At 54.0% G+C, this 12,376-nt stretch overlaps 6 protein-coding genes across 6 annotated transcripts; 4 read left to right on the forward strand and 2 right to left on the reverse strand.

Annotated features, from left to right (window-relative positions):
• Positions 1-597: 597 nt before the first annotated feature.
• On the forward strand, positions 598-1,851 carry AYO20_03980 (hypothetical protein; the record flags this gene model as incomplete). The annotated part of the gene is made up of 2 exons (XM_022642279.1): positions 598-1,166; positions 1,218-1,851. 2 exons carry the CDS (start codon positions 598-600, stop codon positions 1,849-1,851), a joined length of 1,203 nt encoding a protein of 400 aa, XP_022501660.1.
• Positions 1,852-2,163: 312 nt separating this feature from the next.
• AYO20_03981 (hypothetical protein) lies at positions 2,164-3,967 on the forward strand (the record flags this gene model as incomplete). Its single annotated transcript, XM_022642280.1, has 2 exons — positions 2,164-2,988; positions 3,080-3,967. The coding sequence occupies 2 exons, from the start codon at positions 2,164-2,166 to the stop codon at positions 3,965-3,967; spliced, it is 1,713 nt and encodes a 570-aa protein (XP_022501661.1).
• A 362-nt stretch (positions 3,968-4,329) lies between these two features.
• On the reverse strand, positions 4,330-5,764 carry AYO20_03982 (hypothetical protein; the record flags this gene model as incomplete). The annotated part of the gene is made up of 2 exons (XM_022642281.1): positions 4,330-4,809; positions 4,868-5,764. 2 exons carry the CDS (start codon positions 5,762-5,764, stop codon positions 4,330-4,332), a joined length of 1,377 nt encoding a protein of 458 aa, XP_022501662.1.
• Positions 5,765-6,153: 389 nt separating this feature from the next.
• Positions 6,154-7,173, forward strand: AYO20_03983 (hypothetical protein; the record flags this gene model as incomplete). The annotated part of the gene is made up of 1 exon (XM_022642282.1): positions 6,154-7,173. One exon carries the CDS (start codon positions 6,154-6,156, stop codon positions 7,171-7,173), a length of 1,020 nt encoding a protein of 339 aa, XP_022501663.1.
• Positions 7,174-7,491: 318 nt separating this feature from the next.
• AYO20_03984 (hypothetical protein) lies at positions 7,492-9,354 on the forward strand (the record flags this gene model as incomplete). Its single annotated transcript, XM_022642283.1, has 1 exon — positions 7,492-9,354. The coding sequence occupies one exon, from the start codon at positions 7,492-7,494 to the stop codon at positions 9,352-9,354; it is 1,863 nt and encodes a 620-aa protein (XP_022501664.1).
• Positions 9,355-10,299: 945 nt separating this feature from the next.
• AYO20_03985 (hypothetical protein) lies at positions 10,300-11,835 on the reverse strand (the record flags this gene model as incomplete). The annotated part of the gene is made up of 1 exon (XM_022642284.1): positions 10,300-11,835. One exon carries the CDS (start codon positions 11,833-11,835, stop codon positions 10,300-10,302), a length of 1,536 nt encoding a protein of 511 aa, XP_022501665.1.
• Positions 11,836-12,376: the final 541 nt, after the last annotated feature.

Here is a 12,376-nt window from a genome sequence, read left to right on the forward strand (position 1 = left end):
TGATCGGCACACCTGCCTCACTACATTGTACGAGATATCTCGTCCATATCCTGGTTCAGGTTGTATTTCCTCCTCCATGCACCTCGTACCCTTGTCCATCCAAACAAGTAGGAGAACAACTTCCCTCTCCTTAGTTTTTCCCCGTGTGACCTTGCGGTGCGACAGGGGGGCATCAATCAACACAGCCGCTCCGCCCAATCTGTGACGCTTCACGCTAACCCTTGAGTGAATTGTTACCTCCGACGCCATTCTCGGATAGGATTGTTGGTGACTCAGACCGAAAAAGCTCGGAGACTCATTGACCCGGCGGATTGGCTCGGACTCAGGCATCCACCCGAAACGATGTCGAAGGGTGCCAGCAATGGATATATTCCCAAACTGTTCGTCAGGCCTCCAATTCAGGCCCAGAGCTGCTGCGCTCCACGACTCGATCATGTAGCATCCAACGACTAGCCTTATGCATAGAGGGAATCAATCTCAGACCTTGGATTGTGAGGTAGCCCAAGGCTAGTATAAATGGAACGGCAGACTCGTCGGAAGGTGAAGTGATTTTTTTTGCTCAAGTCAATATCCATTTCACCTTTCAATCCCCAGATGATGGCCTCTACGACGAAATTTGAGATACCCACAGAATTTGAGGCCCAGCTGCGCTATGTCGACCATGTTGATCAGCGCTCTGACGAAGAAATCCTGGCTTCGTTAGAGGAGTACAAGCCTGTCAGGTCTGAAAAGAATATCTGGGCCTTCTGGGATAAGGGTCTTCGGGCGATGCCTGGATGGTGCCAGCGTAATGTTGTCGATTGGGTCCGGCTCTGTTCGCCCTCGTGGACCCTCCGTATCCTCGACTCCGTACCAGACTCTCCCAATAACGCCCTCAAATATATCTCGGCCGATCTCCTCCCGCAAGCATTCGTTACTAGCACGATGACCGGGGTATATGCTGGGCCTCATAGCTCCGACTTCCTGCGAGGAGCATGCCTGTATTCTCATGGAGGAGTCTACATGGACACTGGGAACATCTTGATACGTGATCTTGACAGGATATGCTGGAATCAATTAGCCGATCCCAACTCACCTTTCGAAGTCTGTGTCCCAATCATGTATGGAACAACCATTGCCAACCATTTCGTCGCGAGTCGGAAGGGCGACCCTTTCATCAAATGCTGGTATGTGACATGTAAGATCTGCCGGGCGCGGGCTAACAACAACGCTTGTAGGCACGACCTCTTCATTCATCTGTGGAAGGACCGCCAAAATCACGAAGGCTTGATCCAACATCCCCTGGTCGCTTTCGCATTGACTCACACTTTTGAGGCGGCAGAACAAGCGAATTTCGGATGGGACTTCGCGGTGGAGCCCCAGACGGTAATGGAATACATCAGCCAGGTTTTGTCCTGGCAAAGACTGTGCATGCTGGAGAATGCACGAGATGGCTTCAACGCGACCGAGTACTGGCTGAACAAGGTTCTCGTCTTCGACGTGCTGCTAGAAGACTGGGGTGCTGAAGCCACGATCGGCTTTGGCGGACCGATCCTGTTCAACGCCCTGGCCACCCCACTTGACGCGCCAACAGACTCTGAGGAATACAAGACGGCGTACAAGCTGGTCTGGCGGCTTCTGACAGAGTCGAGCTTGCAGAAAATCACCCATGGAAAGAACCTGACCAAGACGCCGGCAGCTGGTGTCCTTTGGGAGGAGCCAGGCAACGAGGACAAGGATCACCAGGCAGGTACTTTTGCCGAGCTGCTCCGGTACGGCACTGTTCACTTCCAGCAGACCAGGGAGAGCATCCGCTATCTGAAGGCTGCGAAGCCGCCAGTGACGTCGCACAAGGGACTTCTCGAGCCATAGTCTCGGCAGCCTTGGGCAATGCCACTTTGCGGAGCACATCCCCTGAACCGATCTTCATACTACTTGGCGGATATACGGGGACTCGTATACCCTTGTCAAAGGCCGAGACACACTATATTCAAGCGAGTTTCAGCCGACATCGGCGCCTCCTCCCCACCTCCACGGAAACACCGCGGATTCCGAGGAGCCAAAGCTGGGATGACGATGAATCTCGTTTGTTTTCCAATCTGATTTTTATCTGATAAGATCATCACCCGCCCCTTTCCCTTCTCTGCCTCGTCCTCTGTCTCCAATCTTTTCTCTCCCTTCAAGATGTTTACCAAAGCCTTTCTCTATATCAAACTGCTTGGCTTCGGTTTATCTGCCTCTTTTGAGAGATTATGTATCTATATATCCACATATATCCACCGATTGAGGTACAAATCTGTGCCTGACCCGCGCAACGTCGTGATCATAGGCGGCTCCTTCGCTGGGTATTTTCTTGCCAAGCGACTCGCCGAGTCCCTTCCCACGGGGTACAGAGTAGTCTTGATCGATAAACATTCCCATTTCCACTTTACGTGGAATTTCCCTCGCGCCACGGTCCTCGCGGGCCAGGAGCACAATGCCATCATCCCGTATCCGGACCAGGGCCCACGCAACGTTCCTGTCGGAGCGTACGTGTTCAAGCAGGGCTCTGTCATCGCCATCGAACCCGGCAAGGTCATTCTGCAGGACGGAACAGAGATTGCGTACGACTATCTCGCCGTGGCGACCGGATCGCGATCGCGGTATCCGGCGAGGCTCGACAAGGACGGGGACGGCGACGACAAGGCGAACTGTGTGAGATTCTTCCAGGAGGAGCAGCAGCGCATCGTGGCCTCCAAGGACATTGTCATCGTGGGCGGTGGTGCCGCGGGCGTCGAAGTCGCCTCAGACATCAAGAGCAAGTATCCGCAGAAAAGCGTCACGCTGGTGCATTCCCGCGACAACCTGCTCAACAACTTCGGGGCCGAACTCCACGACATTGCGAAGAAGGCGCTCGAAGAGCTCGGCATCAAGCTGTACCTGGGGGACCGGGTGATCGCGGGGTTGGAGGGGGATGATTCCAAGCAGATCAAGCTTCGCAGCGGCAATGTCATCCAGTGTGATCTAGTGGTAAGTATTCTCTCGTAACCCTAACCCTCTCTCGCCGTCCTACCCCATCAATCTGCGTTCGACACGTTCCTCGCTGACCAAAGTCCACCAGATCCGATGCACAGGGCAAGCGGCCAACTCGGCGCTCCTGAAGAGCTTCTCCCCAAAGTCTGTGTCCCCGTCGGGCTCGATCCTGGTAGAAAAGACGCTGCAGATCCGAGACGCGCCCCGCAACATATTCGCCCTGGGCGACGTGATCGACCTGCCCGGTCCGAAGATGGGCCGCCCGGCCACGATGCAAGGGTTCCTGGTCGCGGAGAACATTCTGCGGGCGATTCGAGGGGATCAGAAGAACAGGAAGAGGAGGAAGGGGACGGACGCAGACGCCAACAAGACGGCGACAGCGGACACTTCCTTGCCGGCGGTCAAGTTGAAGGAGTATACGCCGACAATGGTCGATTCATCTATCGAATTGACATTGGGTCTGGTGAGTTTTACAGTCCTGACACATTCCTTACCCGTTTCCTTTCCCCTACACGCACCATATACACCCTACATGAGATACATGATCCACCATGCACTCCAGCTCAGCACGACTAACGTCGCCGTCCACCTCCCTCCCCCTTCGCTGGAAGGGGGCCGGGCGGGCCTGGACCTGGCAATAATACAGGGCAAGAGTGTCATGTTCATCAGCGACGGCCACAAAAGCACGTCGATCCCGCGCAAGATGCCCGACGACGCGCTGCACGCGGCCCAGATGTGGAAGATCATGGACGCCACGCCGTACGACGATCCGAGCGACAAGAACAAGGCTGCGATGGCGACAAGTACAACTACACCGACAACTGCTACTGCTACTGCTGCTCCTGCTGCCGCGTCGTCGTCGCTGTCGTTGTCGTCACAAACAGCCGAACTTTCCCCCGCTGCTGCTGCCACCGCCGCAGCCGCCGCGGCGGCCGGTGTCGCTGGCGTTGGTGTCCCTGTTGCCGCAAAGGTGTAGCCACATGCACGCATGCATGGCTTTGATGGGTCCAAGCTCGCATGGATTGTCACTGATTTCAATCACGGAGGAGTTCCTAAGCCCCAGTCAGGAGTGCTGGCCGGCTGGCTGGCTATCGGATCGGATTGGGCAAAAACAAAAATGAAATGTACCCAACAACTAATATTAAGAGGCGTGCTTTTGGCTGGCCGTTGGGAGGTATCTTCATGTGGTCTGTAAGAAATGGAGCTCATCCAACTCTCTTCGGTCAGGCCAAGAAAGACCGCCTCGTCCAGTCATCGCTCCCCTTGGTCTCCCTTCAGTCTATATACACGGCCTGGGATAAATTCTGTGCAAAGCCCACGGTTCTGTCCAGCTCTCCTTCATGTCGCAGCCTCGGGCGTCGACAGCACCGCAGGCCTCAGCGAAACTCTGTACTTGACCAGCTCCGGATCCTCGTACTGCGCCATCCACATGGGATCCATGGTAATCTCCCACTGCTTCATCCGACTGACCAGCTGCGCCTGTGGATCCTCGAGAGCCTTGTACATCCTCGCGTCGGCTTCCTTCTTCTCCGGCGTAGCCATGGCTAACCACTGCTCCATCTTGTGCTCCTTGGCCACGTCGTCAATCTCCCAGATCCCGAGAGGATCGTCGCTGTATCCCCCCAATTGGCACATGCGTTTGTTCTCGATGGAAAACTCGTTGGTGAAGTTCAGCCATTTATCTCGGCGAGCTTTGGCCCACGTATCGAGGAGCGACTCGGGCGCTGTGCCGTTGATGACAGCGCCGAGCGCACGGCCCAGAGGTCCAGCATCCAAGAGACCCGTCGTCAAGCCTAGGCCACCAATGGGGTTATTGCTCTAGAATGTGTGTTAGTAGAACGTTTGGGTAACAAACAGTCGGAGTCGAACTACTCACATGCGCAGCATCACCGGCCAGCAATATCCGGCCCAGTCTGAAAGTCTGTGCACATCTCTGATGCGGCTTGTACTTGTTCAACTGTACCAGCTCATACTCGACGGGCCACACTGGGAAGATGTGCTTATAGTGCTCGTCAAGCTCGGCTCGTATCTCCTCGTTGGTCAAGCCCGCTCTGACCCCAAATGCCACGCGCCATAGTCCTGTGTCGTCGAGGATTGTGACGACAGCCCAATGTACCGGATCCAAGATCAGGTTTGCGGTGTCAAATCCATGTTTAAAGAAATCAAATCGCACATTCGTAGCCACGAAATCTTCTTTCGGCCAGGAGAACCCTTCAAAGGGGATATGGGACAGTTTGCGCACGCTCGAGCCTGCCCCATCCGCCCCTATCAGCCAGTCGCAGGTATATAGAGTTTCTTGGTTGGTAGTTGGATCCACGGCGGTCAAAGAAACCAGACTTTGTTTCTCGTCTTGAGAGACCTCAATGACTTTCTGATTGAACCGCACTTCCGAGTTATATTTGGTGGTGAGATGGCGCAGGAGTATGGCGGCCAGTCTCGGCTGAGGACAATTGATGCCAGAAGGGAAGAGGCTGCCTCCTTCTCGCTTCTCCACATGCGCCACCTTTTTGCCTTTGATCCAGAATGATACCACATCATTGATGACAGACTCCTTTCTGACGTCGTCTAGGGTACCTGTCTCGAGCAGTTCGGCCTGCGCACATGGTTGATACGATGCCGCCCGGGGAGATTGATCGACCTGGTGATTCCTCTCGAGGACCAAGACAGGGATCCCAAGCCTTGCTAAATTGGTTGCGGTCGTTAGCCCGACCGGGCCAGCACCAACGATAATGACCCGATGATGCTCGGCTTTTGAGAGCCCAATTGAACCCATCTTGGGATTGTGAAGTATTCGAACCGAGGGCAAAGAAACTCCAAACAGAGCTGGGACGATTGTCTGGACAATGTGTTGTATGGTCCTTACCCGTGAACCCACCTTCTTATGTCTCCAAGAACCCCACAAACATCTTCCCCACAGTCGCTCCCATTCCCTGACCCATCTTGACCCATCTTTGACCTACGATTGACGAGGGCGTGCAAGGTTTTTTGCCGATCAGATGGGAAACGGCAAATGTACCTACTCCACTTAGGTTAGCAGCAGTCCTGGCAACATGTGGGGGACATCTGGTGTGGCCAGATGATAATGTCCTCTCCCCAGCACTTGTTGTCTTCTGATTGTAGCCAGTAGTAGACAGACGTCGTAGCCATACACCTTCAGTCACCATGGGCGAACCAAGTGAACCTATGGTCGAAAGATTTCTTGGAGACCAACATGATTGCCAACCTGCGACCGACCCGAGACAGAATCGCCAACTGGCCGCTGCATTCAAAGACAAGCACGTGGTGATTGCTGGTGCTGGCCGCGGCATCGGAAGAGCCACTGCTGAGTTCTTTGCTCATACTGCAGCCAAGTCGCTAAGCTTGATGGCACTGGAGCTGCGCGAGGTCGATGAGACAGCCAGCATATGTAAAAAGATCAACCCACAGCTTTTAACCAAGACCGCAGCTTTCGACGTCAAAGACTATGCCAAAGTGCAGCAATTCATCAACGATATCGACCGCGAATTTGGGCACATTGACGTGGTCTTCGCGAATGCAGGCCGTCCACCACAATGGCTGGCGACCTGGGAGTCAGATCCCACTGTGTGGTGGGATACCCTGGCAGTGTCCCTGCAAGGAGGCTTCAACTTTGCTCGAGCAGCACTTCCGATCATGCGGCGAGAGAAGAGTGGAAGAATCATCTTCACTTCAAGTGCTGGCGCTCATGTGAGCAACGGCATGGGCAGCTATGCCCTGGGTAAACTGGGCCTGGTACGTCTGGCGGAAATTCTCCATCACGAGAACAAAGACCACGGCATCAGGACGTTCGCCATCCACCCGGGTGCCATTCCGACTCGATTCTTCACTGACTTCAAGGAGGCATCTGAGGGAAACATCAAGGAGGGCAGCTATGTGTCCAAAAGCCTACCTGGAGAGGACAAGTCAGCCAATATCGCCGTCAATTTCTTCAAGGATGTTACCTGGGACACGCCGCAGATGCCAGCGGGCTATGTGGTCCTGCTGTCCAGTGGACAACTGGATTTCATGTCTGGCAGGTATATTGACTGCTCCAGAAAGGTCGAGGTGTACTTAGCAGACAAGGACAAAATCATGGCCAAGGATCTACACCGGGTCAAGCTGGTGGTTGACTCGGACTGGTACATTCCTCCGGCCAAAGAAGAGCAGGAATTTGGTGGTGCCTGAAGAGCCTCTTTTCCCCGGGCGTGAGAATGTCGCAGGCAAAGAATATAGTGTCCAAGTAACACAGATGGAGTGGCAGTGGACAATGGATGAGTAGAGACTCGAAGGGAAATGATGTTGCCGCAGTTGCAGTAATGATCTGCCGTATTGATATCAATCACTACGGTCAAGTATTCTTGGCATAAAAATGCAGTTCAAATGACGCATTTCAAGTGCCACTTTCATTTTCTGTGTGGCAACAAGTGACTTGCATATTTTACTCTTTCCCTGACAAACACTGTGTCTCGCCTCCCGCCACTGTCTGATGAATACCCTGCCGCAATGTCAACCGACACTTCCAAAGGAATTGCGGATGGAATCGCTCCCTCGCACACATACGTACCAAATCATGGCTATGTAAATGCCGATACAGCACCTCCCCGGAGAAGAATAGCCCTAGGCCAATTTATTCAGGAAGATGACGACGACGAAGTGGAAGATGCAGACGGCGAGGAGGACGAGGATGAGCTGGAGGACCTCTACGACGAAGAAGTGGACCGCGACCAGGTCCTCGACCCTGAGGACCTTGCCACGTCTAATCCGGCCGACCTGACAAAGTCATATAACAGACGACGGCGCCTCAATGAAGCCGCTTCAGACCCCAAGATCCCCGCTTGGCAGTATCCCAAAGCAAACCCCCAGCAAAAGCCATCTCAAGGTTCTGTCAGCAATCTATACCGCGACATGAAGGATCTCGTGTTTTCTGACGTGGCCCCGGACGAGGATGGCCGTCGCAACAAGGACAAGGACAAAAGCGAGCGTGCAACGGCCGAACAAGTCCTCGATCCCAAAACGCGGATGATCCTCTTCTCTATGATCCAGAAGGGCATCGTCTCCGAGATCCACGGCACCATTTCCACCGGAAAGGAAGCAAACGTCTACCACGCCGTGGCCGAGTCCGAAGACGGCTCGCAGGAAGACACCCACGTCGCCATCAAGGTGTACAAAACGGCCATTTTGGTATTCAAGGACCGCGAAAAGTATGTGACAGGTGAGTTCCGTTTCCGCAAGGGATACAGGACTCGGGACAACCGGGCCATGGTGAAGATGTGGGCGGAGAAGGAAATGCGAAACCTCAAGAGGATCCATGCCGCGGGCATCCCTTGCCCCGAACCGCTTTATCTTCATCGGCACGTCCTGGGAATGAACTTCATCGGGAACGGGAAAAAGGGCAAAGCGGCCCCTCGTCTGAAGGATGTGGAGTTTGAGGACGAAGACGACGGCGCCAGGTGGCGCGCCATCTACATCGACGTCGTGGCATACATGCGCATCATGCTACAGATCTGCAAACTCGTCCACGCCGACTTGAGCGAGTACAACATCCTGTACTACGAGAACAAGCCGTACATTATCGACGTGAGCCAGAGCGTCGAGGGCGACCACCCACGCAGTCTCGACTTTTTGCGTATGGACATCAAGAACGTCACCGACTTCTTCCGCCGCAAGGGCGTCAACGTCCTGGCGGAGCGGAAGACGTACGATTACATCACAAAAGCCCCCGCTGCCAGCGGCCAGGGGCTCGAGATCGAGGAGGAACGGAAAGACCTTGACAAATTGATGGCGGAGCGGTCTGAAGACGACAAGGAAGAGGACGAGGTGGAAAACGAGGTCTTCCGCAAGCAGTACATACCGCAAACGCTGGACGAGGTGTACGACGCAGAGAAGGATGCGGAGACGCTGCAGACGCAGGGACGAGATGCACTAGTGTACAAGAATCTGCTGGCGCCACTGCGAAGCGAAGACGCACCAGCGGTAGAGTCGACTTTCATCCCCTCCCAGAGCGTCGACAAGAACCACCTTTCTTCTTCGACCGAAGGTCAAGACCAAGACGATCTCGAGAGAAATGACGGAAAACAACATGCACAAGAAGAAGATCTCGACGAAGAAGGCGGCGCCGCTCTCCGCTCCGACGCTTCGGACACCTCGGCCGCATCCAACGGCGAGGGCTCCGAAGACGCGTCAGATTCGGCCTCGTCGAGATCCTCGCCAGGTCGCCCGCGCGGCAAGCGGTTCCAGGACAAGGATGCCAAACGGCAACACAAACAAAAGGTCAAGGAGGAGAAGCGCGAGAAGCGGAGCCAGAAGATCCCCAAGGCCACCAAGAAGAAGCTGGTCAAGGACTCGGCGCGCCGGGGTAAGCATTGACAAAGTTTTGGTTGTCCTCATCGTCGACATACATACTTCTTCGTATGTCCATAGCACTCAATCCAAGATATTTTGGCCCACACTGCATGTAGCGAAGCCTGCTCCTTTTCTCTCCAATCATATAGCCCGTTAGCATACCTGTTTTGATACAGCCAAGCTCCTCGAAGAAATCAATCCACGGGTGCCCCCTCTCTTCTCCCTTAGATCAGCTCCAGGTAGGTAGAAACAAGTCTAACAGTGGACCATCCCACTATCAGGAGACCATGAAGAGGCTTGCTTCTCGTATTGGGGGGGACGGCTAGCGTCCTATACTTCTGGCAATATCATTGTGCCGGCAAGGGCGAGATGGAGCAGGAAAGGAGGGAACATGGAATGGCAGAGCAGGGCGAGTCCTGGTGGTACAATACTGCCCAGGTACAGAATGTCCTGAACGAGCATCTTGATAACATCAGATGAGCAAGGCACAATGTCCTCTCCAAGGAGGGAGCATCTGTGCTGACGTGCTTACAACTCGGCCTGTTGGAGCGCACTCTTCTCGATGCCATACATGATAGCGGGTGCTTGCAAAAGGGTACGCCAGCTTCTGGAGAGCGTGACCGAGAATGTCGACCAAGTGGTGTCGATGCTACCTAGACCTTTGCACACAAGTCAGCTCCCCGATTCCTCCAGTATAAAGGGTGACGGAAGACACCGAATCAAGCAAGCGTTCAGTGCTCTCTTTGAATATCATAATCCGGCTGGGCGAGGAAGTGAGAGGTTGAGGAGGTGAACCAAGTACAACCATCGTGCCACGCTCGTCCCAGTCCATCGCGATTCATATCAAGTGTTGTGTTTTCCGGTGTCGTCATGTTGTATTGTGCTGTGGAATCTGGGGTTGAGGAGATACAAGTTCTTACTTACCGTGGTGTCCAAGAAACGTCTCCAGAATCTAGACAACCTGTGTAGTCATCGTGCGATCCCTCCACCTCTGCCAGACTTGAGCCTTCTCAAAGCCTCTTCCACCGTCCGTCTCGGAAGCTCAGGTACACTGCCAGCCTCTTCCTCGTCGATCCTTGAGATGGAATATCTGGGCGGCAGCGTGTTGACGCCACTCCAGATGTCACTCGGCAAATATTCGCCCAGGTCGTTCTTGAACTCGAGCCTCAACTGCTGATCCGAGTCGTACATTTGCTCCAATTGAGCATGCGCCTCCGCCACCACTCTCTCCATCTGTTTCTTGACGGTCCTACGTCGGGCGACCTCGACTATAAGGCCGTCATAAGCGTGGAGGAAGTTGGCGTAGTACTCGCACAACTCCTCCATCCCGCCGATGCCGTCTTCAATCTTGGCCTTTTCTTCATTCCATTTCAGAGCTTGCCGCGCTATCTCGGCCACATACCCAGATAACCGCCCCGAGATCTTTTCGAGGAGCTTGAATGCCGTAGCCACATCTGCGTAGGCATTTTCCTGCCGTTCGCACCATTGATGGATCCTGTCCAGGTGGGCTTCCATTTCGGCACTGCGATCTTGGAGTTCCATGACTACCTCGTCAACCTCCTGAGCATCGTTCTCGAGCACCTGTAGCATCTCTAGGCGTTCTTCTTCGTTCATGGGTTGTGCTGGTGCGCGAAGGTCGTCCATGCCTAGACCAACCGTGTCCGGAAGGTCAACTCCTTCGCCGGTATTCATGGTCTGGAATAACGCTTCGCCGCCTCCTTCAGTGTGTTTGATGGCCGTAACGCAGAGATCAAAGTGCTTGACCAGACTTTCTAGCTCCTCTGCCATTATTCGGGCGTGGTTCTCTAATGTTGTGAGAGTGCCGGCAATTGTGGTCGGCTGCTGTAGGTCACTGTCTGTGCTAGAAAGGTCTCCTCGCCCATTGAGGACTTCGTTAATGGATTGGAGGTCATCCTCCAATGTTTGTATAGACTGCCCCATCTCATTTTGGGCATGTTGTACATTGTCTATGGCAATCTCCATGGCTTGTTTGATTGTTTCGACACCGTTGTCATCCACAAAATCGTGCAAGGTCTCCTTACCTTGGCCCTCATCCAACTCGCCCTCGGTCGAGGGTTTAAAGGCATTTTCGATTCTCGTCTGCTTTAAGAGATCTATGGATTGTATCAGCCTTGCACCGGTCTCGTCCAACTCTTTGATCACGGCCTGAAATTCATGCTGAATGCCTTGGGCAGCGGTCTCTAGTTCCAGCTGGACACCACGTAGAATCTTCAATTGAGATGCCAAGGAACGACGAAGGTATGTGGCTTTCGCGAGGAGGGCAGTGGTAGCTTCGATCGAGGCGCGTGCTTCAGTGAGGATGGTGGTGGCTCGGTGGACGAGATGGATACTGCCGAGGGACCGCTTAGCGGCCACTAGGTATGACACGAGAGTCTCAACAGATGCCAGCGGAGGACTGGAGGCATGCGCAGACTGCGAAGGAGAGGATCGAACTGAGGCTGTACGGTGAGGCGATTGCGCCATGACAGGGTCAAGTGAGGACATTGCTTATTTCATCTTTTGGCTTCACAAAAATATGAGCAGTTTGCTCGCTCTCTCTGTCCGTCTGTCCGCCTGTCTGTGTGTGAGGAGCGGTGAGGACAAGGTCGACAATTACAACTGGTCAGAGTTGTTGGATACATTCAACGACGAAATTGTTGTGCTGCGCCATCTGTGCCGTATATCCTGGAAAAGAGACTAACTCACACCCCAGGCAAAATGAACCCCTGGTTACTGTGGGGTAATGAATACGGAACCTGGAGTCCGTGCTTGTCTGTATCTTGTAAGCCATGCACGGCCATGCCTTGGCCTCTAGTATTACTCGGAGTGGCTTCTTCTTCTCCTGCCCGGATGAAGGCTTGCCGTTGTGCACAAGGAAGGTTCCGAGATGTGAGACTGACCAGCTTGGAAATTGAAACTCTCAGCTGAGCCCGATGGGCGCTGCAGGAACAAGGACTCGTGGATGAAATCGGTGACTCAAGCGATGATGATTTCGATGGTGGGAATGGCGTGCGATAACGCCATCGCAGGCAAATATTGTGAGTGC

This window comes from Fonsecaea nubica (assembly GCF_001646965.1).
Source record: "Fonsecaea nubica strain CBS 269.64 chromosome Unknown Scaff20, whole genome shotgun sequence".
Classification (NCBI taxonomy): Eukaryota; Fungi; Ascomycota; class Eurotiomycetes; order Chaetothyriales; family Herpotrichiellaceae; genus Fonsecaea; species Fonsecaea nubica.